At 40.9% G+C, this 26867-nt stretch overlaps 1 protein-coding gene across 1 annotated transcript; it reads left to right on the top strand.

Moving 5' to 3' along the window:
• The first annotated feature begins 411 nt into the window (after positions 1–411).
• Positions 412–25904, top strand: LOC120529922 (CMRF35-like molecule 1). The gene is made up of 5 exons (XM_039754128.1): positions 412–465; positions 1772–2098; positions 5659–5709; positions 17165–17265; positions 25797–25904. The coding sequence occupies exons 1-5, from the start codon at positions 429–431 to the stop codon at positions 25902–25904; spliced, it is 624 nt and encodes a 207-aa protein (XP_039610062.1). The 5' UTR covers positions 412–428.
• The last annotated feature ends 963 nt before the right edge of the window (positions 25905–26867 follow it).

Below are 26867 nucleotides of genomic sequence, written 5' to 3'. Positions count from 1 at the left end.
AGAGGATGCCAGAGGGGCCCACACGTGTGTGGTGGTTTATAAGAATACCTGTGTTCTGTGGTTTCAAATGCTGCACTCAAATCTAATGTGTTTTATCAGCAAACTGGAAGAAATGTTTGAGCAAAAACCACGGGATGCACGTAAAAAAAAAAAGAAAACAAAACGCAAAAAAAGATATGAGGCTAAACAAAACCAAAGCCCAATTCCTGTCTGTCGTCTCAGAGCGTCGTGAAGTGCCAATCCTGCCACCAACCCCCATGATTTACCTGTAAGTTGGAGGGCCGCTTGCAGGGCCGGATGCACTTGAACGTCATACCTAGGAATTAGTAATCAAAAAACCACAGGCTGAAACCACTGTGTGTAATAAAGTCTCAAAGAGACGCCGTAGACTCTGCGCTGTTCTATAGGACCTTCGATGGTCAATCGACATGCTGCTTCTTGTTCTTTTCCTCTCCAGCATATCAGGTATTGAATGTTTAAGTTACTTGCTCCGGGTTTTGTCTTCTGCTTAGCTGTTTGTTCTTTATGCTTACGGTAACATTCAGGATCTTGAATGATTTATTAAGAATAAAAAACACATATAACAGCTGCAAATACGCTCACCCACTGTCTCCTTGTCATTTATTATCTTTTTCAGTCTTATTGTTATATTCCTTATCTTTTCTTCCTTTGCAATGTACTCTGGGTTAGTTAACTTCTAAAGAACCTTGCAAAGGTGCAATATGACAGACTTTACAAAACTCTTTTGTTATTAGAATTCAGGTTATTGAAAGCCTACACTATTTTCACACTTAATACGTTTGATAAATCATTGACAGAAAACTGAACAATTTGCTTAATTTTCAAGATGAGTCACAGACCTAAAGCTTATCCTGGCAGCATTATGTACAAAGCAATGACCAGCCCAGGATGACATGCCAGTTTATACCCAGGCATACTCACTCACCCAGTTAAGGAAACCTGCACGTCAATGAGAGCTGACTTAGCTACTGTACTTTGGCACCAAGCAGTGTTTGGGTCCAACTTTTCAGGTGGGATCTTTCAACGTGGTATCCATGTTTTTCTTTCTATTTTCAGGTGGGTTTACACTAGAAAATCGATATCTTCTAACCCAATATTATTATGATAAATTTCTACTTTCTGGTTGGCTTGGGAGGCATGAAGACCAAGAAAGCAACACTGCACTTTAATTACCATGTGGAACAGTTTCAGATCCTTGCTCCTTTACTTGGTTGACTTCATATTCTTCATAGAATCAAAAGACAGGACATTGTTTTCATCAGGATGATTGGTGACTCTATACTGCCTCCTGTGTGGGACAGCTTAGCTATTAGCTAAAAAATCGAGCTTGATGGTCTAAATGGTCTCCTCTTTTAGTCAAATGTCTTATATTTCTTATGTATGTTTCTGTATGTGGATAGCTATGAGTACAGTTTGTTGGTTCCTGTCTTAAAACTGATATTATATGGACAGGCTCTACTCTCCTACACCATGACTGTTAGAAAATGAGAGATGATCCTGATCTCACAGTTTTGCAATACAAGTTTAATTTAATAATGATTTTCTACATTTTTGTAGTGCTTTTCCCGCTGCTCAAAGCTCTCTCCTTGCAGGAAGCACCAGGGACGCGGCCCCATGATCTCCTTACTGCCAGGCAGCAGTGCTACCGCTGTGCTAGATCTCAATTTTCATTTAATAAGGAAAATCCTGTTATAACTTACAAACTGGAAACACTCTAATAAGTTATATCTTCTACTAAATTTCTTTTTAGCTGGGTACAGCGTGACAACACAAAGCAGAATGTCTGCCACAGAAGGAATGACGCTGAACATTCTCTGCCAATATGATAAGCAGCGCTACAGGCGTCATGTAAAATACTGGTGTAAAGGCAGTCACCGGAATACCTGCACCATTACAAAACGATCAGATGATCCACAAAACGGTGATCCTGCAGTACTGATACACGATGACAAGCAAGGGCTTTTCAGAGTGGTCCTCAGCAACCTGAAGAGTGAGGACACCAACTGGTACTGGTGTGGTATCGAGATCGTACCCGGTACTGATGACATGGCTTCTGTTTTCCTGACAGTCACTGCAGGTAGGAATTGACGGCCTAGCTTTGTGATTTGTCTTTGCTACTTCATAAAAATGAGTATTGATAGCTAACTACATTTTGAGAGATATTTTGATACATATTGATACAAATAGATAGCTAGACTTATAAAAAAACATTTTTACTAAAAAAAAATGTAGTATTTGCCTCTGATTTCTTAAAAATGGAAAATATAATTTTTAACAAGGAATTTGTAATTACTGTATAGATTTGTGGATTAAACATACAACTTGCTTAATTTATAATACATCCATTTTTCACTTAATAACATGTGAAAGACAGGAAAGGATTGTAACTACAGGCTGTCAATATAGTGGCAATGTCCATATATATAAAAGTGTGAAAACCATCTTACGTCAGTGCTTTCAAAACTCAGCTTCATTGTCCATCCATCCATCCATTTTCCAACCCGTTGAATCCGAACACTGGGTCAAAGGGGTCTGCTGGAGCCAACCCAGCCAACACAGGGCACAAGGCAGGAGCCAATCCCGGGCAGGTCACCAGCCCACTGCAGGGCACACACACACACACACACCAAGCACACATGAGGGACAATTTAGAATCACCAATGCACCTAACCTGCATGTCTTTGGACTGCGGGAGGAAACCGGAGCACCCGGAGGAATCCCACGCAGACAAGGGGAGAACATGCAAACTTCACACATGGAGGACCCGGGAAGCAAACCCGCGTTTCCTAACTGTGAGGCAGCAGCGCCAACTTCATTGTGCTGAAGGGATTTTGTTCAGATAGATAGATAGATATGAAAGGCAGAGATAGAGAGATAGATAGATAGATAGGAGAGGCACTATAAAACAGATAGATAGTGTGGAGCTAACCCGGACACAGACAGGCGGACATGATGTTACTCACCACCACACGTTTATTATGTACAATTATTTACAATTATAATGGTCACTCAGACCCAGTCCAAACCCCAACACACAGTCCTGGCCACACAAATGCCTCTCTTCAGGCCGCCTCCACACCTCTCTCGTGCCTTGTCCTTGTTCCACCCAACTCCAGCCTTGAATGAAGGGAGACGGCCCCTTTTATACACTCCCGGATGCGCTCCAGATGGTTCCCGGGATTCCCCTCTTGGCCACGCCCCAGCGTGGCGGAAGTGCCGGCTGTTCTTCCAGCAGCTCTCCGGGTGTCCGTCTAATTCTACCCCCCAGCACTTCCGCCACACCAGGGTGGGGCTTCCATGTCCTGAACCCATGGCGCCCAAAGCAACCAGGAAGGCGGCCCCCACATGAACCCAGATGTGCACACGCCCACTTCTGGTCCGTCAAGGTGTCCCGGCCAGGTCGTGGCCCCTGGCATCCTTGACAATAGATAGATAGATAGATATGAAAGGCACTATATAATAGATAGATAGATAGATAGGTATTTGGGAAAGACACTATATAGATAGATAGATAGATAGATAGATAGATAGATAGATAGATAGATAGATAGATAGATAGGAAAGTCACTATATGATAGACAGATAGACAGATAGATAGGAGAGGCACTATAAAACAGATAGATAGATAGACAGATAGATAGGAGAGGCACTATATAATAGATAGTGTTGCGGATGCCAGGGGCAACGACCCGGCCGGGACGCCTTGGAGGACCGGAAGTGGGCGTGTGCCCATCTGGGATCACGTGGGGGCCACCTTCCTGGTTGCTTTGGGGGCCACGGGTTCAGGGCATGGAAACCCCACCCTGTAGGGGCCCGTGGTCACCGCCAGGAGGCGCCCCAATGCCTTGGGGACTTGTGACCTCAGCACTTCCGCCACACCAGGAAGTGCTGGGGGGAAGAATTAGACGGACACCCGGAGAGCTGCCGGGAAACAGCCGGCACTTCCGCCACGCTGGGGCGTGGCCAAAAGGGGAATGCCGGGAACCACCTGGAGCTCATCCGGGAGTATATAAAAGGGGCCAACTCCCTTTATTCAGGGCTGTAGTCGGGTGGAAGCAGGGCAAGGCACGAGAGAGGTGTGGAGGCGGCCTGAAGAGAGGCATTGTGAGGCCAGGAATGTGTTTGGGGTTTGTGCACTTATTTGAACTGGGTCTGAGTGACCATTTAATTGTATATAGTGTATATAATAAAACGTGTGGTGGTGACAAGCAACATGTCCGCCTGTCTGTGTTCGGGTCAAGTCCACAATAGATACATGGATAGATAGATATGAAAGGCACTATATGATAGATAGATAGATAGATAGATAGATAGATAGATAGATAGATAGATAGATAGATAGATAGATAGATAGATAGATAGATAGATAGATAGATAGATAGATAGATAGATAGGAAAGGCACTACAAGATAGATAGATTGATAGATTTATTTCAGCCTGGTTTAGCACTAATCGATATGAAGAATTCACAGGTCTTATACTAAATATATAATATCAAGATAAATGTGTCTCAGTTAAGCCTCCTCAGACGACTCCAAAGTGAAGTTTTGTTAGAAGGCCACATTGCAAGGATTATAATGAAATATTTGGAATGTCCCTTCCTCTCCAGTTATTCTCCATTGTATACAATCTCAAAATCACATAACTAAGGGGCTCTGATAAGAAGAACGAAAGGTGTACATTATTTCATTAGAAGCCCTACTTGGTCATTTACTAGTGATCAGATGTTTGTAGCCTATCCCATGCTGCACCACAATGTGAATCTTGTCAAAGCTCATAAGTTGATTCGTTTATTTCTGTTCTGCCATCTCACCCTTTTCTTCCCTCCATTAGAACCTCAGACCTCACCACAGGGGTACAACAAACCATAACAATGGCCTTTTTGGGTTTTTGAAGCTTTGCCTATTTAATATCACATTCTGAAAAAGCAGAGAGACATCACAGATTTTTGTGTGTTTAATATATTTCCCATAAAAAAGAAACACAGTGTGATCATAGATTCATACCTCTCATATGAAGCAAAATGTGCCATTAGAATTTCATGTCTTTTAAAAGCCTCCAGTACACATTATTGATTTTGGATGGAATTTCCGTTGTGATTTACATGAAGTGGAGTTCTGGGCCTCCAGGTCTTTGGCTCTTTTAACTTTTCAAGAATAATATTGAAAAAATAGTTATGTGTTCAGAGCTTAAAACTCATAAAATCAGAGAGCAGGGCCATTCTGAAACATTTTATGATTAAAAACATTGGGTACCCTTTATGTGTACTCTAGACAGTAGAAGGATGGCAGTCCAAGAGATACATAGTGAGGCCATGGACGGATTGGGGAGGTTAAAAGACCTCCTGTCCCAAAGAGGTCAGCATAGGGGTCAGGAAGCAGCACATGCTTATAAGTATTTTAAATACGTCTAATGTTTGTTTTATATGCAAGGCAGGTTCTTGATGTTAATCCCTCAGCAATTCAAATTGAACAATTTTGCAGTAGGATGACTGAATTCTAGACTTCACAACATACCTTATGGCCTCCATCACTGTCCCTAAAACACCTGAGATGAATTTTACCTGCAATCTGGGGGAGCTGATGATTTAAAGGAATGTCTTACATTAACAGTATTTCTTCTTCTTTAAATTAACAGTTCCAACTATGAGACCAACATCAGCCTCTACTACTCTTCTGTATGACACAAGTAAGTATGAACCTGTTTTACATTAAGTTATGTCCATTGTGTAAAATACCCAGTAGTAATCAGAGGATCTTGTTGGTCTTGTTTGTGCCTTAGTGTTAAGTGTTTCTTCAAAAAGAAACAGGTTCACATAGGAATGAGTGTTTGAGTTGAACACAGGACTCTTGACCAATGAATGAGGGAGAGGTGGGTCTTCAATTCAAATGTTCAATCTCGTGTGAATGCATCTTCTCTGATTATCCAGAAGTATTTGTTTTACTAATATTTTGGCAAGAAATTCATGCATTTTCCTCCTTGTGAGCACTGGATGACTTGATGTGTGAATTATGTGACATGACTAACATGAGGTTATTCATGGATGTTTTTATATTGTGTGCTGTTGTTCAGCATTGGTCTCCATAGATGCCTATTCTACCAGAAAGTTTGTTATTTCTGTTCTCCATGAAAACACGAGATTAAAATTATTTTCTCATTCCTTACGACAAATCACATGGGGTATGTCAGATATTTAAAAAAAAAAAAAAATTTGGGTGGATTATTCCTTTAAGCGTGACATATGCTTTGGGAAAGCGCAGTTTTAAAAGACTTTATGGGCTGCTTGCCTATTGGAGACAATAAGCTTATCATGCTGCTGGCCAAGTTGAATAATGAGATGGAAAGAAAGCAAATAACTTCACTTATTTTCCAGTTGCTGGTTGAGAGATTAAATATTAAGGATCAAGTTATATAACAGCCAAGACCCCCACAGCCCCCTGGGTAACTTACTGAATAGAGCTCCTGGGGTTTTTGGTGTAAAGGAACCTTTCTGGGTACTCACAGAATGCCTTGATGGTAGATTTGCTCCTGATAACAGCAATAACAATATAATAATTGTAATAATTTTTTAATAGTTTACTGACTCTAATTGTTGATTATTTATTTTAGTTGAAAATTTACTGTTTCCATTTATATTCTATATTTTAATGCTTTGTTGTGTTTCACAATGCACAAATTTCCAATAACTTAGTTCCATGGGCAGGTCATTTAGAACTTTTGAATTGATATTGTGGATGATGACCCGGACACAGACAGGCAGACACGTTGAAATCACCCACAACACGTTTATTCATGTGCTTCAAATTTACAAGAGTGCCACACAATCCCCAAAAGTCCCCAAAGTCCAGGCCTCACACCCAAATGCCTTTACTCTCTTCAGGCCACCTCCTTGCCTCCTCCCAGACCTTGTCCTTCTTCCACCCGACTCAAGCCATCGTATAAAGGGAGGCGGCCCCTTTTATACACACCCGGATGTGCTCCAGGTGCTTCCTGGCAATCTCCCACCGGCACTCCCCAGTGTGGCAGAAGTGCCGGCTGCATCCATGGAAGCACTCCGGGTGTCCCTGCTCCTCTTCCCCCCAGCACTTCCGCCACACCCGGAAGTCGAGGGCTCACAAGGCACTGGGGCGCCCCCTGGCAGTGACCACGGGCCCCTACAGGGTTGATCTTCAAAGCTCTGTACCTGTGGTCCCCATAGCAACCAGGGCTTTTGCCCCCACGTGGTCTGGGGAAGGCGTAAGCCCTCTTCTAGTACTCCGGGGCGTCCCAGCCAGGTCACCCCCCAGCCACCTGCGACAATATCCAGTATACCAGTAGTGATTTAGGCTTAGAATCAGTATAGTTTAGCATTTTTTGTATCCAAGTTCCCTCCTCAAATCTGTTTATAACAATTTTATCTTCAGTTTTAGGAGTGAATGTCTATTCACAGTGCAATATGGACATGAGAATACAAAGCTTTAATCATTTTTTTTCACATATGTAACATTTGATCCCCTAGTTTTTTGAGATTAGTATGGCGATGAGGCCAGAAAGTTTGTTCTTCCCTGTTTTATAGATACCACGTTGCTAAGTCATGGAGACCATCCTTCCTAGAAATGAGTTGTCCTCCCCTCATTTCTCTCTGAACAGCTTGACCCAACAAAGTGTAGAAAGTCCTGCAAACTTGCTGGTGGTGTTCATTCTTTGTCATCCCTCAACTGAATTAAGATGAATTCACTTTGATCTTTCCGGAAGAGTTCAATGTGACATGGTGCATGCACATAAAGTGTCATTTCATAGATGAGTTTGCTGCTGCTACCACGAAGTGATGCCGCTGATAGTAATAATAGTCTGATTGAGACCCTGCAGAACTCAATTGTTGAAATAAAACCTTATGGTGCTAATCCCAACAGAAATCTAAAATGACATTCGAAAATACAGGATATTTAAAAAAATGAAGAAGAAAAAGTTTCTGTAGTTTCCATGATGTCAAATATGACCTTTCATTTGCACAAATGAATAGTGACCAGTGAGTGAGACAAAAGGTCACTTCAACATATACACATCAAGACTCATTTTACTAATGTGCACATTTACTGTTATCAGCAGAAAGTGGAAAGAGTTCAAGAACATGCCTGTCAAGAACAAGTATTGTTAGACAAAAATGTACCTAAAACAATGTAAACGTATCTGACATTGCAACTTCGCAAGTAAAGGTAAAAAAAAAAGTATCCTCTGAAAAAAATGACTCAAGTAAAAGTACAATTTAGCTGCTTTAGGAAAAGACAGGTTAGGAGGACGCGCTGATACAACGCATTGCCGCACCCATGACACGACAAACCAACTCAGGATCCCAGATTTGGACCCGAGTGCAGCCATGCAATGAGTGACACCTCAGCAGCACACTAGTTCAGGTGGAGTGAAACCAATGTGAGGTTTTTTTATGGTGGCTGGAGTGCCAATTCTGCCACCAATCCCCAAGTTTTTCCCATGTAGGAATGGATGCAGATTAACGTCATACCCTGGACGGAGCGATTGCAGGTTAAGGGCCTTGCTCTGGGGCCCAACAGAGCATTTGAACCAGCAACCTTCTGATTGCCAGTGCAGATAACTAGCCTCAGAGCCACCACTCCACCAACCTAAATTAGTAAGTATTCTCAAATATCCATTGTGTGTTTTGGAAACCATAAGCAAAATGTACAAAGCAATGCAACAGATTGTATTTATCAAAAGTTGTACTCATGACATAAATACATATACACACACTTACAACTAGCAACAGTGTACAGTATATGGCAATTTAATTTAAAACTGTGATTATTATGTACATTCAATGCTAACACTGTGAATGTACAACCTATTTGCTTGATGTTACCAGTACATCGTTTTAGTGATTCCTTTCATGTTTTGCACTCTTTGCTGACAATCAGCATAACATACAACAATAATAATAGTGAAATAATACACTTTATAACATTAGCATAATCTGCATAAACAACCATATCAGTGGTAAATGGTGAAAATTGGCATAGTAATTGGTATATGCCTATGTGACGTCCCAGTATCATAGAAACAGACATACAGTATAACCAGCTGACAATGAATGAGAGGAAAACAAAAGACTCCCGCTGATATAATTCCTGGAAAAAAATAAACCTCTGGTATCCCAAAGTCATACATCTGATGACTTTGGTTAAATGGTCTGTTTGGTTAGGGCAGGGTCCTAGAGTGTACAACAACAACAACAACATTTATTTCTATAGCACATTTTCATACAAACAGTAGCTCAAAGTGCTTTACATATTAAAGAATAGAAAAATGAAAGACACAATAAGAAAACAAAATAAGTCAACATTAATTAACAACGAATAAGAGTAAGGTTCAATGGCCAGGGGGGACAGAAAAAACAAAAAAACTCCAGACGGCTGGAGAAAAAATAAAATCTGTAGGGATTCCAGACCATGAGACCACCCAGTCCCCTCTGGGCATTCTACCTCACATAAATGAAACAGTCCTCTTTGGATTTAGGATTCTCACGGAAGGGCTTGATGATGATGATGGTCACGTAGACTTTTGCCTTTTAATCCGTCCATCATTGTTTGAGCATCATGAAGCTTTGAGTAGGTGGAGGTGGTGCAGGCCACCACCACAAAGAAACCGGAAAAAGAAACAGAAAAGAGAGTAGGGGTCAGTAGCGATTTTAGAGCCACCATGAATAGTTATTTTGAGGAAATTGAACATATAGAGTATCAGGATTAAGTTAAATTAAGATTAAAATGAAGTTATAAAAAGGCCATGTTAAAGTAATGTGTTTTCAGCAGGGTTTTAAAGTGCTCTACTGTATCAGCCTGGTGAATTCCTACTGGCAGGCTATTCCAGATATTAGGTGCATAACAGCAGAAGGCCGCCTCACCACTTCTTTTAGGTTTTGTTCTTGGAATTCTAAGGAGACACTCATTTGAGGATCTGAGGTTACGATTTGGAATATAAGGTGTCAGACATTCCGATATATAAGATGGGGCGAGATTATTTAAGGCTTTATAAACCATAAGCAGAATTTTAAAGTCAATCCTGAATGACACAGGTAACCAGTGTAGTGACATGTGTACTAATTAGTGTACTAATCCTTATTACGTAGACCTGAGTAGAATGCCCCAAATTTAATCTATAGCCCTTGTATTATTATTCCTAAAAGTCTGGTCATTGTCAGGATTGACTGCTATTGTTGTTAAATCATTTTTCCTTTCTTTTACATCCGTAACCCCATACAATAAATCGAGTACCAGAGTATCTCTGGCTCTGAGGCTGTGAGGCTTTGTGGGGTAAAGTGGCGAGCACCTGGAGCCGTAACCGAACAACCAGGGAATGGCAAAAAAAACTGTTTACAGTAATGTGCTGTAATTTTATACAGTTCAACACAAGAACATTAATCAAAACAAATAAAGACAATAATGAAAAAATGAGCACAGACAAACAGATTACTCCCAGCCAAAAATATATTGAAATTATGAAGTAAGCTGTCTTCACTAATATATCCAAACTTAAACACTCTTATCTCTGCTCCACGAATTCAACAGTAAAGAAGTTCTCTGTAGCCCGAAAATCTGTCAAAAGTAGTGATGTACGATGCAGTAACCCGTCTTTTGAGAAACAGATTAATTCTGTAGTTAAGAGTTGCTTTTTCCAGCTTCGTCTATTAGGTAAGATCAAGTCTTTTTTATCTTCTAGGGGTCTTGAGAAAGCTCCTCATGCTTTTATCTTTTCTCGCCTTGATTACTGCAATTCGCTGTATTCTGGGATTAGCAAATCCCTGATATGCAGGTTACAGTTGGTCCAGAATGCTGCCGCTCACTTTCTGGTTGGGGCAAGAAAGTCTGATTCTGTTTCTCCAATATTAGCTTTTTTACACTGGCTGCCTGTCAGTTTTCGAATTGATTTTAAAATCTTATTGCTAGTTTTTAAATCTTTACATGGGCTTGCTCCTGCCTACAGTATTTATCTGGATTGTGAGCTTTACACCAGCCATCCAGAGTGCTTAGATCTTCTGGTCAGTTGTCTCTTGTTGTCCCTCGTACCAAATGTCAAACTAAGGGGGACAGACAGGGCTTTTGAAGCTGCTGCTCCTCGCCTGTGGAACTCTTTACCTCATCACATGAAGGAGTCGTCTACAATTGAACTGTTCAAAACGAGATTAAAGACTCATTTCTATTCACTTGCTTTCTGTGACCTTCAATAATACGGATGGGTTCCTCATTGTGATTATGTCATCTTCTATTTATTATTTACAGTATTTTATTTATGTTCTTTTATTTTATTTCTATTTATGCTAATTGTATGTTTTTTTCTTCTTTTATTGTCAAGCACTTTGGCCACAGCATTCCTATGTTGTTTTAAATGTGCTATATAAATAAATTGACATTGACATTGAAAGAACAAACTAGTTCTTTTGTACTGGTACAAAGACATTAAAGAACAAATCTTTTCGAGGCATGCATAGTGTGTGCTGTGTTTTACACTGCATTCCACAATAGTCTAGCCCAGGGGTCCTCAATCACGGTCCTGGAGAGCCGCAGTGGCTGCAGGTTTTTGCTCCAACCCAGTTGCTTAATAAAAAGCACTTATTGCTAAAGTAACACTTCTGCTTCACTTTAGTGATTTTGAGCCCTTATTGCTTAATTTTGTCTTAAACAGCTATTTTAATTGCTCCTTATTATCAATAACATGCAAATGACAAGAGAGAGCAGCATTTCTCCATTTAGCTTATTTACATTTACACCTGTGTGTATTTATCTATTTAAATACTTGGAAGAAAAATGAAGAGAAAAAAGTGAAGGACTGAGAATTACTCGTCCATTTTAGCCTTCAAATCATTTGCATGATAGAAAGGGAAAGAAAATCTAGGATATGAGAATGACCTGACATAGCAGAGTTAATTTAATTTCATAGCTTGTTAATGCTTTATTGGCAAGAATTGCTTTCTAATTAAGCAACCAGGTCAGAACAAAAACCTGCAGCCACTGCGGCTCTCCAGGGGCCTCATGTATAAACGGTGCGTACGCACAGAAATGTTGCGTAAGAACTTTTCCACGTTCAAATCGCGATGTATAAAACCTACACTTGGCGTAAAGCCACGCACTTTTCCACGGTACCTCATGCCTTGTCGTACGCAAGTTCTCCGCTCGGTTTTGCAAACTGGCGGCACCCAGCGTCAAAGCAGTGCTACTGTTCTTGTGTGATTACTCATTATTTTCATGACGCGGCTTTATAAATACACCGAAACTAACCGCATATTGTTTATTAGTGTAATGCATCTGATTGTAATTAATTCGTAACAATATAATGGTCCAGGGAACAGCCATAGTATTCCAAATGCCATAACTGCTTTAGTGTTGTTACTCTCACTTCTTCTTCTTCTTCTTCTTCTTCTTCTTTCAGCTCCTCCCGTTAGGAGTTGCCACAGCGGATCATCTTTTTCCATATTACTCTCACTGCACGACTCGGAGTATTTATATCACTGTATCTGAGTGTGAATCACAGCAGCAGCTGATTGGAAAGAGAATTATCGGTATACAGCTTTAAGGACACTCTGTCTCAGCCACTGCAAAATGTTTCAAAGCCTTTCCTGTACGGGCCTTGCGGTTCAAAACAGTTTAATCCCAAGAACTTTAAATGCAGCCAATCAAGTGCTCCTTGTAGAACTGTTTGTACTTATAAGTACAATCACCCCACTGTAAACTTGCACTATAGTTATAATATCGCACAACCTGAGCCACTTTATAAAGCGTATTTACATATGATGCGATATCATTTTTAAGGTGAAATGCAGCAAAATATGTTTGTTAAATTATACAGATAAAACTTTAACTTCATTTAAATAATCTATATTCTTCATTGGGAGTGTCTTTAAGGATAGAATAATTAAACATGTACTACGAAGATATTTCAATGTTCTTTAAACGTTTTGAAGAATCGGCGCTAAGCTTACAGATGGCTTAACTTCTATTACAGAGCTGATTGTATGGCGATCGGTTACTTGGGGAAAGAAAAGCACTGACTGCAGTGACGGCTACGCCAATATATATTGAATATAAAACAGAAAAATAAAATAACAACACTGCTAAAAACGCAGCGACAAATTTCGCAAAAGTTAAATGCTTGTGTCATGAGCACGAGGCGGCTATGCAGTGTCTGCAACATACGTGGCCATCCACCGTGCATAAGGTACTTTACTGACATTGGCGGGCTAAGGAGCCACCGATTCTTCCTCTGCCCAGTGCCACCACAAGCTTAGAGCCGCCCCTGAGTACTGCTGCAATAAATTATTTCATCGAAGTGAAACACATGTTTAATAACGCGCTTTAACTCCTATCATCATGAAAATGACATCACGTATACATCTCAGTATTTTAGTTATTCAGAGAGCTGTAATATCACGAATGTAATGGATTCTGTGTCCAGTTGGAGGAAGAGAGCCAGTTTAAGAAGCAAGTAGTGATTCACACACATAGAGCACATACGAGTAGAAGATCAAATACAAAACAAAGCATTTAACGTGCTACTTTAATTACGATGTGATTTGAGAAGCTGGTTAATTAAACGATTTTAAGATGAAGTTTATGATGTTCTACTTTAATGACAAAATAAACTACGTGATTAAAGTGGAAATGTCGAGATTGAAGTGGACATTTCGTGCTTTTTCCCCACCGTGTGCCTTTTTCTTTGTACCCTAATAAGCTTTCATATGACACTCAGACAGTGGGCTTACAACTCGGCTTTCCACGGCGACTTTGATATGTGACTTCATTTTTATTTCCGGCACTGTGCGATTTTGTGGATGTGAGCTTTCAAGTTTCTCCAACACGCTATATCACTCGATCAACTTCATTTTGTTGATTATACCACGGCTTATTTGAACAAATAGTATGTTTTTCCTTTGCCTCCATTTGGTATTCGCTGAAATTCTTATATTTTCCCAGTGCTTTTCCTATTGTCTTTTCACAGAAGGCTGCGCTTAAGGGCGATTTATATTGATTTGCATATTCAAATAGGCGTAATTCTGGGAGGAGTAGGGGCGTTACATAAAGCGCGTGCACGAGCGTTAGTTTTCACGCTGATCAGGATTTATGTAGCGGAAGAACGTGGAAGTTGGAGTACGCACAGATTCCTGCATCTGGATTTTTCTGTGCGTAAGCACATTTCGGTTTTTGTGCTTACGCCATGTTATAGTGCGAGTTCTATGCACGGCATTATACATGAGGCCCCAGGACTGGGATTGAGGACCCCTGGTCTAGAGCTATCATCTTAACTTCACTTAAATGGCCGCAGCCTTCGGAAAATAGCCTGTCAGTAAACTTTTTCCCCGAAATGGCCGTGACGACAACTAGCCAATGACTGGCTTGGCAGATAACACCAAGCACCTTCCATTGATCGATTCACTCTGACTGAGTGACTATGACCGTCGCAGAACATACACTGACTGACTGAATGAAGCAGTCTGCCCCCAACTGATCTGGAGGACCATTGCAAGTGCGTTCACAAACTACAGACAAGAGACCTGCAGTACAGTACACTGAAGGAATCAGTTTGTATACTGAACCGAGGAACGAACATCAGACAAAAGACTCGCAGTACATTGAAGCTCAGTTTAGTCAGTTTTCTAATAACAGGTCCAGCAAAAATACCACCTTCTTTAATTTAGCCTCATTCAAACCTAGAAATGTTTGCCACGATTACATAAAATAGACACTGTCATCAGAGAGGACTTTGACAAACCACTTCAATAAACCAAGCTTAAATCTGAAGCAATGGTAGTAGCACTTTATCTGGATCCACCAAGCTTTTTTTGTAGCTGGCAATTCCTTCTGAACCCAATGGAAATTTTTGGCTCTGCTCTCCCACTCAAGTGAGAATTTTTTCTGCCCTGACTGCTCATTGCTCATAACTGGGTTCAATTCTGGCTGTATTCTGACTTTACAACAAATATTAAATTCAAACAGGGTGGCATGGGGGCGCAGTGGTAGCGCTGCTGCCTTGCACTAAGGAGACCTGGGTTCACTTCCCGGGACCTCCGTGTGTGGAGTTGCATGTTCTCCCCATGTCTACGTGGGGGTTCTCCGGTTTCCTCCCACAGTCCAAAGACATGCGGATTAGGTGGATTGGTGATTCTAAATTGTCCTGTGTGGGCTGGCATCTTGCCCGGAGTTTGTTTCTTGCCTTGCGCCCTGTGTTGGATGGATGGATGGATAAATTCAAACAAATCTCTTTATTATAAAAGAAAATCTTGAGACGAGACAAGACTATTCCCATGAGATTTTTTTCAAGTCCTGCCCACTTCTCAACCATATCCACAGTCCTCTCACCTCTCATTCGTGTGAATGCTTTTGTCAGACACAGTTCCTGCGCTCTCAACTCTTATAAATTTTTACGTTTTCTTTACTTTAAGTTCCCAATAAAAGAAGACTTATTATGTCCAAATCTTATTGAAGAATTTCATCCTGAAGGGTTATCAACAGAAGAAAGGAGTACACGGGTAATCCTAGCACTGAGAAACGATGAAGTCAAATGAATTAACGTGGCAAATCGGTTAAATGCATATCAGTAGACTATGCTGAAATAGTTGGTGGTGATGGTGAAGAAGATGAAAACATCAACTTACAATATCCTGAAGAATATCTAAATCCATTAACACTGTCCAGTCTTCCGCCAGACGAATTAATTAAAGAAGGATGTATCATAATGTTATTGCATAATTTATGTTTGAGTGATGAGGCTATGCAATGGGACAAGATTAGTTGTATTTAAAATTGGTCGAACAAGTCTAACATGTAAAATTTTAACAAGAGACAAGAAAGGTAATGTAGTACAACTTCCGCGGATAACATTAGATACCAAAGGAGATGTTGATGTGCCATTTGTATTACAACGGCTTCCCGTTAGAATAGCTTTTGCTATGACAATTAACAAATCACAGGGATAAACATTCAAAAATATCGTTTCTTTCTCACTATTTATTAGAGAGAAAGAAATGATATTCATTCACGGGCAGTTATACATTGCGTTGTCATGAAACATGGAATCAAAAAGTTTTACAGTAAAAGTGTAAGTTTAAAAAGCATTTGCGTGTTCATTTCAAAGCCAAACAGAACGAAAATGTATAACAACGAATAACTCTAACGCAACATGAAACATAATTTTCTTTCAATTTATTACGTTTTGCTATTTTTTACTATGGTTAATTACTTGCTGTAATATAGAATAGTTAGTTGTATTATGCATACGTAAGGATTGCCATGAAAATAACAATCTGTTTAAATTGTACATCTGCTTCCCCGTACGCAAGCGGCAGAGCCGAGAAGTGGGTAGCACGTTGCGCCCCCCACAGGGGTTGGCAAGCAAAGCAAGCAGGGGGCAGTAAAATAAAATATTGGTATTTAATTATAGTGCAAAACCAATAAAAAAAACTATAAATGACAGGTGAAAAATGTTGCATGATAGAGAAAAACGGTTTTCATTTTTGAATTCAGCACCCAAAAATCTACAAAAACCACATGAAATAAGCAAAGCCATTTTTCAATGTATACCTGTGAGGTGAACATTTGTCAAAATGCAAGCACATAGCAGAGTTTTTATGACAGGCAGTTGAGTCTACAGTTGCCAAGGATGGACTTACAGAAGATGACAGCTGAATGAGCAGAAATAAAGCGATGTGGAGCACGCGAGCTCTTTCAGAATTAGTGGAGTCTGTTCTGTGTCTTTGAGCTCCTTCACTCATATTATAACTGAAGCCATTACTGTTGTCTACTACAGTACATTTAAAGACTTTCTACACACACATCCTATAATGCTTGTCGCAGGTCATGCTCAGGCACACATTCATACTCACTCACACTGAGTTAAGTTAAAGTCAGTGATTAACTTAAAATGCATGTCTCTGAGACGTGAAAAGAAACAAAACTATGTGAAGAAAGAAAGAAGCTGCAATAGCAGAGTGTAAGTAAATAAGTATGAGAATGCCTCTTTACCACCATAAAGTCAATGGCACTTAAAAGGCTTAATTTAAAAATATCTGAGTCCAGAGTCAATTTTTGGTCATTTGAAAGGCTTTAACTTAACATTAATATCAACCTACTATCAAGTACTTGCTGTCCTGTCTTATCTTTCACAGCATCAACACCACATCTGACAACCACAAGTACCGTGGCATTTACTACAGTGGAGCTGTCAACGTTTGCAACACAAGAGGCTGACACAACAATGCAAAGGCAGGTTTGCACAGTCACGAGTGATAACAGTTTAATAACATTTACAAAGTGGTAGTTTTAAGACGAATGGCGCAGCGCTCCAGAGCCCAGGGTTCAAATCCATGGCTATTCACTGCCTGTGTGGAGACAGAATGTTAGATTGGCCTGGTGAGGGTATGCCCTTAACAAAGACTGGCATCCTGTCTGGGATAGGTACCAACTGTGCCTGAACTGAATAGCTGAGTTTGAAAATGGCGGATGATATCACATTAGATAAACTCAGATTTTCTGCGGTGGGCTGGCGCCCTGCCTGGGGTTTGTTTCCTGCCTTGCGCCCTGTGTTGGCTGGGATTGGCTCCAGCAGACCCCCGTGACCTTGTAGTTAGGATATAGCATGTTGAATAATGGATGGATAGATGGATAAACTCGGATTGTAAAGTGAAACATACAAAAATACATTTCAGGATTTTTTTTTTAATTAACTGTATTAAACATTAGTTTTGGAAATGCTGGCAAGATACTCAATGCTACATAATTCCAAGAGTCCTTTCCATTCTTCCAAGTGTGAGATTCCTCTTCTGCGCTGCCACCACATTATCAAAGTCCTGTGCAGCTGGCTGTGATGTCTAAATGAAAGAAGATACCGCAACTTGTCATGAGACCCCCTGTGTCAAATCCTCTGAGACAAAGTCTGAATACATAAATAAAGAACGTTTATGTTAAACAGAATTCTCAGTGGGAGCTGGGTGGTCTTTTGGCCTGTAACCCCTACAGATTTAGTTTTTTACTCCAGCTTAACTGACATTTTTTTTCTGTTCACCCTGGCCATCTAATCTTATCAACAGATTGTCATTTAGAAACTTAAAAAAAAAAAATCTATGTTTAAGGTCTCTAAATCTCTTACATAAGAAAGATATAAAATTAAATGTGCATTATTTATTTATATTTTGTGTACTATTTACTCATTATTCTAATCTTAATTTCACCTGTTTTTCTTAGCATGCAACTATACTGCTCAAAAATTAAAGGAACACTTTTTAATCAGAGTATAGCATCAAGTCAATGAAACTTATGGGATATTAATCTGGTCAGTTAAGTAGCAGAGGGGGTTGTTAATCAGTTTCAGCTGCTGTGGTGTTAATGAAATTAACAACAGATGCACTAGAGGGGCAACAATGAGATGACCCCCAAAACAGGAATGGTTTAACAGGTGGAGGCCACTGACATTTTTCCCTCCTCATCTTTTCTGACTGTTTCTTCACTAGTTTTGGATTTGGCTACAGTCAGTGTCACTACTGGTACCATGAGGCGATACCTGGACCCTACAGGGGTTGCACAGGTAGTCCAACTTCTCCAGGATGGCACATCAATACGTGTCATTGCCAGAAGGTTTGCTGTGTCTCCCTGCACAGTCTCAAGGGCATGGAGGAGATTCTAGGAGACAAGCAGTTACTCTAGGAGAGCTCGACAGGACCATAGAAGGTCCATAACCCATCAGCAGGACTGGTATCTGCTCCTTTGGACAAGGACAAACAGGATGAGCACTGCCAGAGCCCTACAAAATGACCTCCAGCAGGCCACTGGTGTGAATGTCTCTGACCAAACAATCAGAAACAGACTTCTTGAGGGTGGTCTGAGGGCCCAACGTCCTCTAGTGGGCCCTGTGCTCACAACCCAGCGCAGTGGAGCTCGATCGGCATTTACCATAGAATACCAGAATTGTCAGGTCCACCAATGGCACCCTGTGTTTTTCACAGATGAGAGCAGGTTCACCCTGAGCACATGTGACAGACGTTGAAGGGTCTGCAGAAGCCATGGAGAATGTTATGCTGTCTGTAACATCATTCGGCATGACCAGTTTGGTGGTGGGTCAGTGATGATCTTGGAGGCATATCCATGGAGGGATGCACAGACTTCTACAAGCTAGACAAAGACACCTTGACTGCCATTAGGTATCAGGATGAAATCCTTGGACCCATTGTCAGACCCTACGCTGGTGCAGTAGGTCCTGGTTTCCTTCTAATGCACGACAATGCCCGGCCTCATGTGGCAAGAGTATGCAGGCAGTACCTGGAGGATGAAGGAATTGAAACAATTGAATGGCCTTCACGATCCCCTGACTTAAACCCAATAGAACATCTGTGGGACATTATGTTTCGGTCCATTAGGTGCCGCCAGGTTGCTCCTCAGACTGTACAACAGCTCAGGGATGCCCTCATACAGCTCTGGGAGGAAATGCCACAAGACACCATCCGTCGTCTCATTAGGAGCATGCCCCGACGTTGTCAAGCATGCATACAAGCTCGTGGGGCCACACAAGATACTGAAAAGCATTTTGAGTAGCAGAAATTAAGTTTTTGAAAAAATGGACTAGCCTGCCACGTCTTCATTTCACTCTGATTTTAGGGTGTCTACACAATTGAGCCCTCTGTAGGCAGAAAACTTTTATTTCCATTAAAAGACTTGGCATCCTTTTGTTCCTAAGACATTGCCCTGTCGTTATTTGTATAGATATCCAACTTCATATTCAGTTCTAATCTATCTAATGTGTTTCTTTAAAGTGTTCCTTTAATTTTTGTGAGCAGTGTACTTCTTTGACATGTCTTAAAGCACTTTGAGCTACAGTACATCTTTTGCATGAAAATGTGCCTTGAAAATAAGCATTGTTTCTTCTTTTGTGTAGTCAAGAATGCTGCTTGGCCTGGCAGTACTGGACAGCATATAGCATTGCTCGCTGGCTCTTGTTTTCTGGGTTTCTTTCTGCGATCCTCATGGTAACATATTTTACTAGGTGAGTAATGAATCAGTAAATCACAGAATACAGTGCTTCCTATGTTTCTTTTTTTTTTGGATCTTTTATTGAATTTATTAAAAGTATATAACATTCTATATAATCAAGTCATACTTAAGAGAGAAAGGCCAACAGCCAGAGCAAAACTGTTGAGAGTAGTAAAGAAAGAAAAGAGTCTTTTCCCTCCAGTATAAATTCTCATTCTAAAATGTTATTGATAAGTTCCTGCCATATTTTTAAAAAGTTTTGAACAAATCGTCTAAATCCTTCCAATTTCAGCTAATATATAACATTAGTTACCAATTGATTTGAAAGAGGTGGGTTAGGATTCTTCCAGTTGAGCAAGACAAGTTTACGTGCCAGTAGTGTAGTAAATGCGATTACAGTTTGTTTGTCCTTCTCCACTTTAAGACCATCTGGAAGTACACCAAACACAGCTGTTAGTGGATTAGGAGGGATTGTGACCAATGTTCCCTCTAAGCTGAGCGCGTGAGCGATCGCTCACACGAATTCAGAGCGTCGCTCATACTTACCACACAATCGCGCATTCCGACGGCGTCGCTCGTACTTATCGCGAAAATTGGTGCTCATAAATTTTTGGCCTAAACAAAATGTCGCTGATAAACAATGTTTTTTGCTCACTATATGCTACTCCTTAGAGGGAACATTGATTGTGACACCAAGGCTGTCTGAGAGGCATTTAAAAAGTTTTGTCCAGAATGATGTTAATTTGGTGCAGGCCCAGAACATGTGGCCCAATGAGGCATGAGCTCGATTGCAACGTTTGTAGGTTGGGTCTTGCCCTGGAAACATTTTGTACAATTTTAAATGAGATAAATGTCCTCGATAAAAATTTTAAGTTGAATAATTGAACATTTTGCACATATGTAGCTAGAGTGAATTCTGTGTGTGACTGCCTTCCACTCCGTTTCTGAAATGTTGAGTGTGAGATCCTTTTCCCACTGTACTCTGGGATCTTTAAAAGGAAGCTGCCTGAGTCCCCAAGACTGATCAACATCTCTTCTGGAGTAGAAATAGATGGGAAGTGAGGAAGATTGGGCAGATTTCATTTAGCAAAGTTTCTAATTTGGAAATAGTGGAAACATTGTGTTGTGTTGATGTTGATGGGAGATGACAGTGCTTCCTAAGTTTTAGTCAGTCAACTTTGTATGCACTTAATGTGAAAATGTAGCATAGCATGATACTGTAGAGACACCTTAGTTACACACATAAAGATTAGAACCTTTGTGTTATGAGAACTCTGTTTCAGTATTATTGTGAGGAGCAAATAGACCAGGACAATGTAGAAGGCAGGTAGAGGTCAGAACTGTAAAGAACAAAGGATCGAGACACCAGAACTAGAAGGCAAAGCAAAAAGGTATATTTATTTATTTATTTATTGGCTTTGCAGCTGTTTTTATCCAAAGGAGGTCAACATAGTTGAGTAAACATCAGCCAGGGGATTGTTTATGGACAAGTGTTACAGTACAAGTTTACAAAATTGATCATCAAAAGTAGAGCGCATGGAACAAAATGCAAGCTCTTTAAAATTTCTGGGTTACCAGAACCTAACAAAACCATTATCAGTAAAACAGAGAGTTATTGAACAAGAGAGTCTTCAAACACTTCTTAAACACACTGATAAATAGATAGATAGATAGATAGATAGATAGATAGATAGATAGATAGATAGATAGATAGATAGATAGATAGATAGATAGATAGATAGATACTTTATTAATCCCAAGGGGAAATTCACATAAATCGAGTCCAAATATTGAATGAAGGTGGGCAGCTCATTCCACCAGCTAGGAGCTACCCATGAAAAGAGTCTGGACTGAGATTCATCACCAGATGTCATTCATCACCACACCTGAGTGAGCGAGAAGGAGCACAGGACCGTACAAATGTCTCCATGTTTATAGGTGATGATCCATTGACTGTATTAACCAACCCAACCTAACCTAACACAGGGCCAATCCCAGCCACCACAGAGGGCAAGGCAGGAACAAATCCCGGGCAGGGTGTCAGCCCACCGCAGGACAAACATACACACACCCAAACCCACACACCAAGCACACACTAGGGACAATTTAGGGTCACCATCCATTGACTGCTCTGTAGGCAAACAATAAGGAATTGAACTTGATACGTGCTGCTACAGGGAGCCTTTGTAGTGATCTAAAAGAGTAGTGACATGTCCCCATCTTGGCTGGTTTAACACCAAACATAACACTGCATGTTGACTCATCTCCGGCAGTTTGATGACACATGCTGTTACTCCTGCAGTATTCTACATATAACTAGTCCAGAACCTGGACAAAGAGTTGTATTGCATACTCCATCATATATGGTCTGATCTTGCGGATGTTGTATAGAGTGAATCTGCAAGCCCGAGAGACAGTTGGAACATGGTCAGTGAAGGACAGCTGGCCATCAATCACCACCCCAAGGTTACAGGGTTAGCAATAATGAGCCGAGCTGAACAGCAATGGGGGACTGAATAGCCAGATGAGCCAAGATAACAGGAAGGTCCGTCTTGGCTGGTTTGAGCTAGAGATGGAGCCTCATCATCCGGGTTGCAATATCAGTTGCAAATCTCATAATTGGGGGTTAAAAGGAATTCAAAACCTGACTGTAGGGCCAACTTGAAATGAGAACTAATGCTATGTTCTTAAGAGGTTCAATATACAGTATGTATCCACTGAAGGATAGTGATTGTATCCCGTGACATCACTAGCACGACTGAATTGACACTACTTGGAACTTCACATAACTACTGAAAACAAGGCATTAAAAAAAATCTTTTTCAATGCCGATCTTATGAATTTTTTAAAATTATTTCTTTGCACCTTTAGAATCTCTCATGTTTCATTGTCAGTTATACAAGAAATGAGCTTCAGTTTTTGTCTGGCAGGAGAAATAAGAGATCTTCTATCCACGTAAAAAGAAAAAAAAAATTCTAGCAAGGTGTAATAATCCTTTTCAATTCAATTCAATTCAATTTTATTTGTCATTCAGCAGAACATCCAAGATGTGCTGCAGAACGAAAAGACGATGCACAAGACATTAATAAAAACACATGGTTAAAATCTATTACATTCTAATTAAAAGTGCAGAAAAATTTCTGATTAAAAGTGCATTCAGTGAAATGCTAAAGTGCTTCATTTAAAAGACGAACGGCGGTAGGAAAAAAACCTGGTTGATCTGCATTTCAGGCTGCGGTACCTTCTGCCTGAGGGCATGAGGGAAAAGAAGTCAGAGGCAGGATGAGTGGGGTCTCTGGAGATCCGCACAGCTCTGGCCAAACAGCGTTGTTTTGCCAAGTCTTGCACATTAGGCAGCGGGGCTCCAATGATCTTCTCAGCAGCCCTCACCGCACCATCAGTGCTTTCCAGTCCGAAGCGCTGCAGCTCTCCTGCCACAGAGAGCTGCTGCTGGTTGGCACGATGTCTATGGTCCCTCTGTAGAAAGTGGTGAGGACTGACTTGCTAAGATGGGCCTGTGACGATGTGGGTTCTGGCTCCACACTCCCATCTGATTTTTGGAAGCACTTGAACCCAACACCGTTGATAATGAAACCGAGTGAGCTAGTCAGTAAAGGCAATAAACATCTAAGCAAGGGGATGGTTGAAAGTGCAACAGTGCTTTTATTTAAAACTGTCCATCAAAACAGGTGTTCACATAAATAAAGTGCAGTTCTTTCAAAAAGTCAATAAATAATCCAATAAAACATGTGGAGGTTAAAACCAATAGAAAAACTCTATCCTTAAAAACCAGAGGTTAAAATCTTCTTTAGGAAGCAGTCTTAAAAACAACAAACAAACTCCATCCATCCATCCATTTTCCAACCCGCTGAATCCAAACACAGGGTCACGGGGGTCTGCTGGAGCCAATCCCAGCCAACACAGGGCACAACTCGGTGCTTCTTTTCTATTAGCGTCTCACCTGCTTATCTCGTTTGGGCTTAGCAGCAGGCAAGACGCTCTCTGCAGCTGCCCTCCTCTACACACTCGAGACTGGAGACCTCCCGATCCCTGGCTCCGGTATGGCACTCATCCCAGTCCCCGAGACTTGATTACCCCAATGGCCAGGACGCAGACATTGGGGACTCCACCACCAAGTCTCCCGACTTCCGCTGCCTTTCCACGGCCTTCTGCGGCTCATCGCTTTCACCAGGTCACTCCCGCTACAAGGTCGCTCAGCGGGAGCAACATCCACTCAAACACCCGGTGACGGCCTTACACCCAGCTTCCTCACAGCTGCCCTCGATCGCGCGCTCACCACACGCACGCATCGCCTGCTTCCTCGCTCCCTGTAACCTCCGTCCTCTTTTCCTTCCTTATCTTGTTCTTTTTCTCATTCTCTTTTCTCCTCTCTCCATTTTTTTCCTCTTTTTCTTTTTTCCATTTTTCCCCTCACAACCAACTCGCGCTTCTTTTTAAATGACGAGGGCCACACCAGCTGCGCCATTAGCCATGGCCCAACGTCCCCTCGCTAAGCCGCGAGTGCGTCGATTATTTATTTAAAATGAATGGCCTTTGCTCAACGAGCTGTGGACCCATAACACCACAGGGCCCTCTTTAGCCTCCGCAAGAAGATCAGGCGCTGGTGAGCCTTCTTGGTGATGGAGGAAGTGTGCTGGGACCGTCACATTGACTCCCAGGAACTTGGTAGACTGCACAATTTCCACAGCAGTGTTCTTGATGTAGACCGGGGTGTGTGTCAGCTGTTTCCTTCTGAAGTCGATCACCAGTTCTTTCGTTTTTTCGACATTTAGTATCAGATTGTTTTTATCACAAATTGTTTTTAATGTAGTGTAAAATTAATATGCAAATTTAACATCACGAGCTATAACCATTTATTTGCTAAAATCCATAGTATCTGACATATAGTAAATTCATATTTAGTAATACAGTTAACATTTTCTGGAATGCTTAATCTCACAAACAGAAATGACTTCTCTTTCTCTCCTGTCTTTGCCAATTTAATAATCGTTTTCTGGGTTCATTTGGTTTGGCTGGTTGCCCAAAATAATTAGGAGTTTTAGAGCAAAAGTTTTTATGACTAAATGTCCTTCCTGAAACCACAATCCTGAGTGAGAGCACAGCTGAAGTCATTTTGAAGTTCTCTGCTTGCAATGCTTAAGGGCGGTTTGTGTGCTCTCAAGAGTAAGAGTTCCCTTATTGGTCAGAGATCACAAGGAGCTCCTTCTCAGAGTTCCTGAAATATAAAAGTCACACGTCCACATCTGACCTCCGGCAGTTACCACAGTGAAAAATGTGCAAAGTAGGATGAATAGTGGTGGGATTCCCCAGAAATACTCGTGTTGTAGTCGTCAGGATTTGCACTATTGATAGGTGAAGTGTAGTGGCGGTTCTGCACAGGAATTGGTGGCTGAGATCTCAGCTGATGTCACCTGGGACCGCTCCGCTTGCAGTGCTTTCAGGTAGGAGAGGATAAGATTTCTTTTATTAATCACGATGAAGAAGGAGCTTGGAATCCAGACATCGTGGGTTTGAAGTTGACCACTTTCAATTACAACAGTGTAAAATGGGCAACCTGCTATGGATCACAGTCGGATTCCACCTTTTATAAAACACAAAAGAGTCTCAGGGTAATTAAATAAAAAAAGCGAAAAATATAGACGACTTATATTGGAAACAAAGTTTAAAAACATTGTTAAAAATTGTCTGTATGACGCACAATCTTCTTTCCAATTACTTTTTATTTTCATTCTATTTGATCCTTGATCTAAATCCCAGAAAACCAGTAACAACTTAACAAAACGCTTCACAGATGGCCGCTTTAGAAAAGCCAAAGCTCATCTCTATGCAGAGCCTACTCCAGAGAGTCTGTTCAGTCGGAGATGAAGTGCCTTTCACAATGATAGCTATGTTAGTTTTAAGTACAATCCACAAAGTTTCCTTCCACAATGTCGGGCTGTTTTCTGGAAACTTCAATTCCTTCATCCATATTTAGGCTTGCTAAGCACTCCTAAAGTTCTCTAGGTATTTCAGTCCTGGCTTATGACATTTATGCTTTGCCTTATAACAAGCCGTGTACATTTTATAAATACAGTGATCCCTTGCTATATCGCGCTTCGACTTTCGCGGCTTCACTCTATCGCGGATTTTAAATGTAAGCACATTTAAATATATATCACGGATTTTTCGCTGGTTCGCCGCTTTCTGCGGACAATGGGTCTTTTAATTTAGGTTACATGCTTCCTCAGTTTGATTGCCCAGTTGATTTCATACAAGGGACGCTATTGGCGGATGGCTTAGAAGCTACCCAATCAGAGCATGTATTATATATTAACTAAAACTCCTCAATGCTAAAAGATGTGCTTCCTGCGTGGCGCTTGTTTTGTTTGCTTCTTTCTGTCTCTCTGACTGTCTCTGCCTGACGGAGGGGGTGTGAGCAGAGGGGGCTGTTTACACAGTGGCTGTTTGCCTAGAAGATAGGACGCTCCTCTACAAAATGCCACGTTATCGTGCTTCTGTATACTTAAAAGAATGCAAACATATCTTATCTTCAAAGGAGCACCGTGAAGAGCAGATAATGTCAGAGAGAGCGCTCGCTAAGAAAAGCAAACAATCAAAAAATCAATACGTGCTTTTAATTGTTTAAAAGCACTGCCATCTCTGTCTTGTAATGAAGCACAGTTTAAACGTTTGACTAAAGGGTGTTATTTCATGTCTAGAGGGCTCTAATAATGTTAACAGTGTGGGAGAGTTTATAAGGGCTTAAAATATATAAAAATAACCATACAAACATATGGTTTCTACTTCGCGGAAATTCATTTATCGCGGCAGAGTCTGGAACGGATTAAC

The sequence above is a fragment of the Polypterus senegalus genome, chromosome 5 (assembly GCF_016835505.1).
Source record: "Polypterus senegalus isolate Bchr_013 chromosome 5, ASM1683550v1, whole genome shotgun sequence".
NCBI classification, from domain to species: domain Eukaryota; kingdom Metazoa; phylum Chordata; class Cladistia; order Polypteriformes; family Polypteridae; genus Polypterus; species Polypterus senegalus.
The sequence above is the reverse complement of the archived record's forward strand: the minus strand, read 5'-3'. Positions and strand labels throughout refer to the sequence as shown.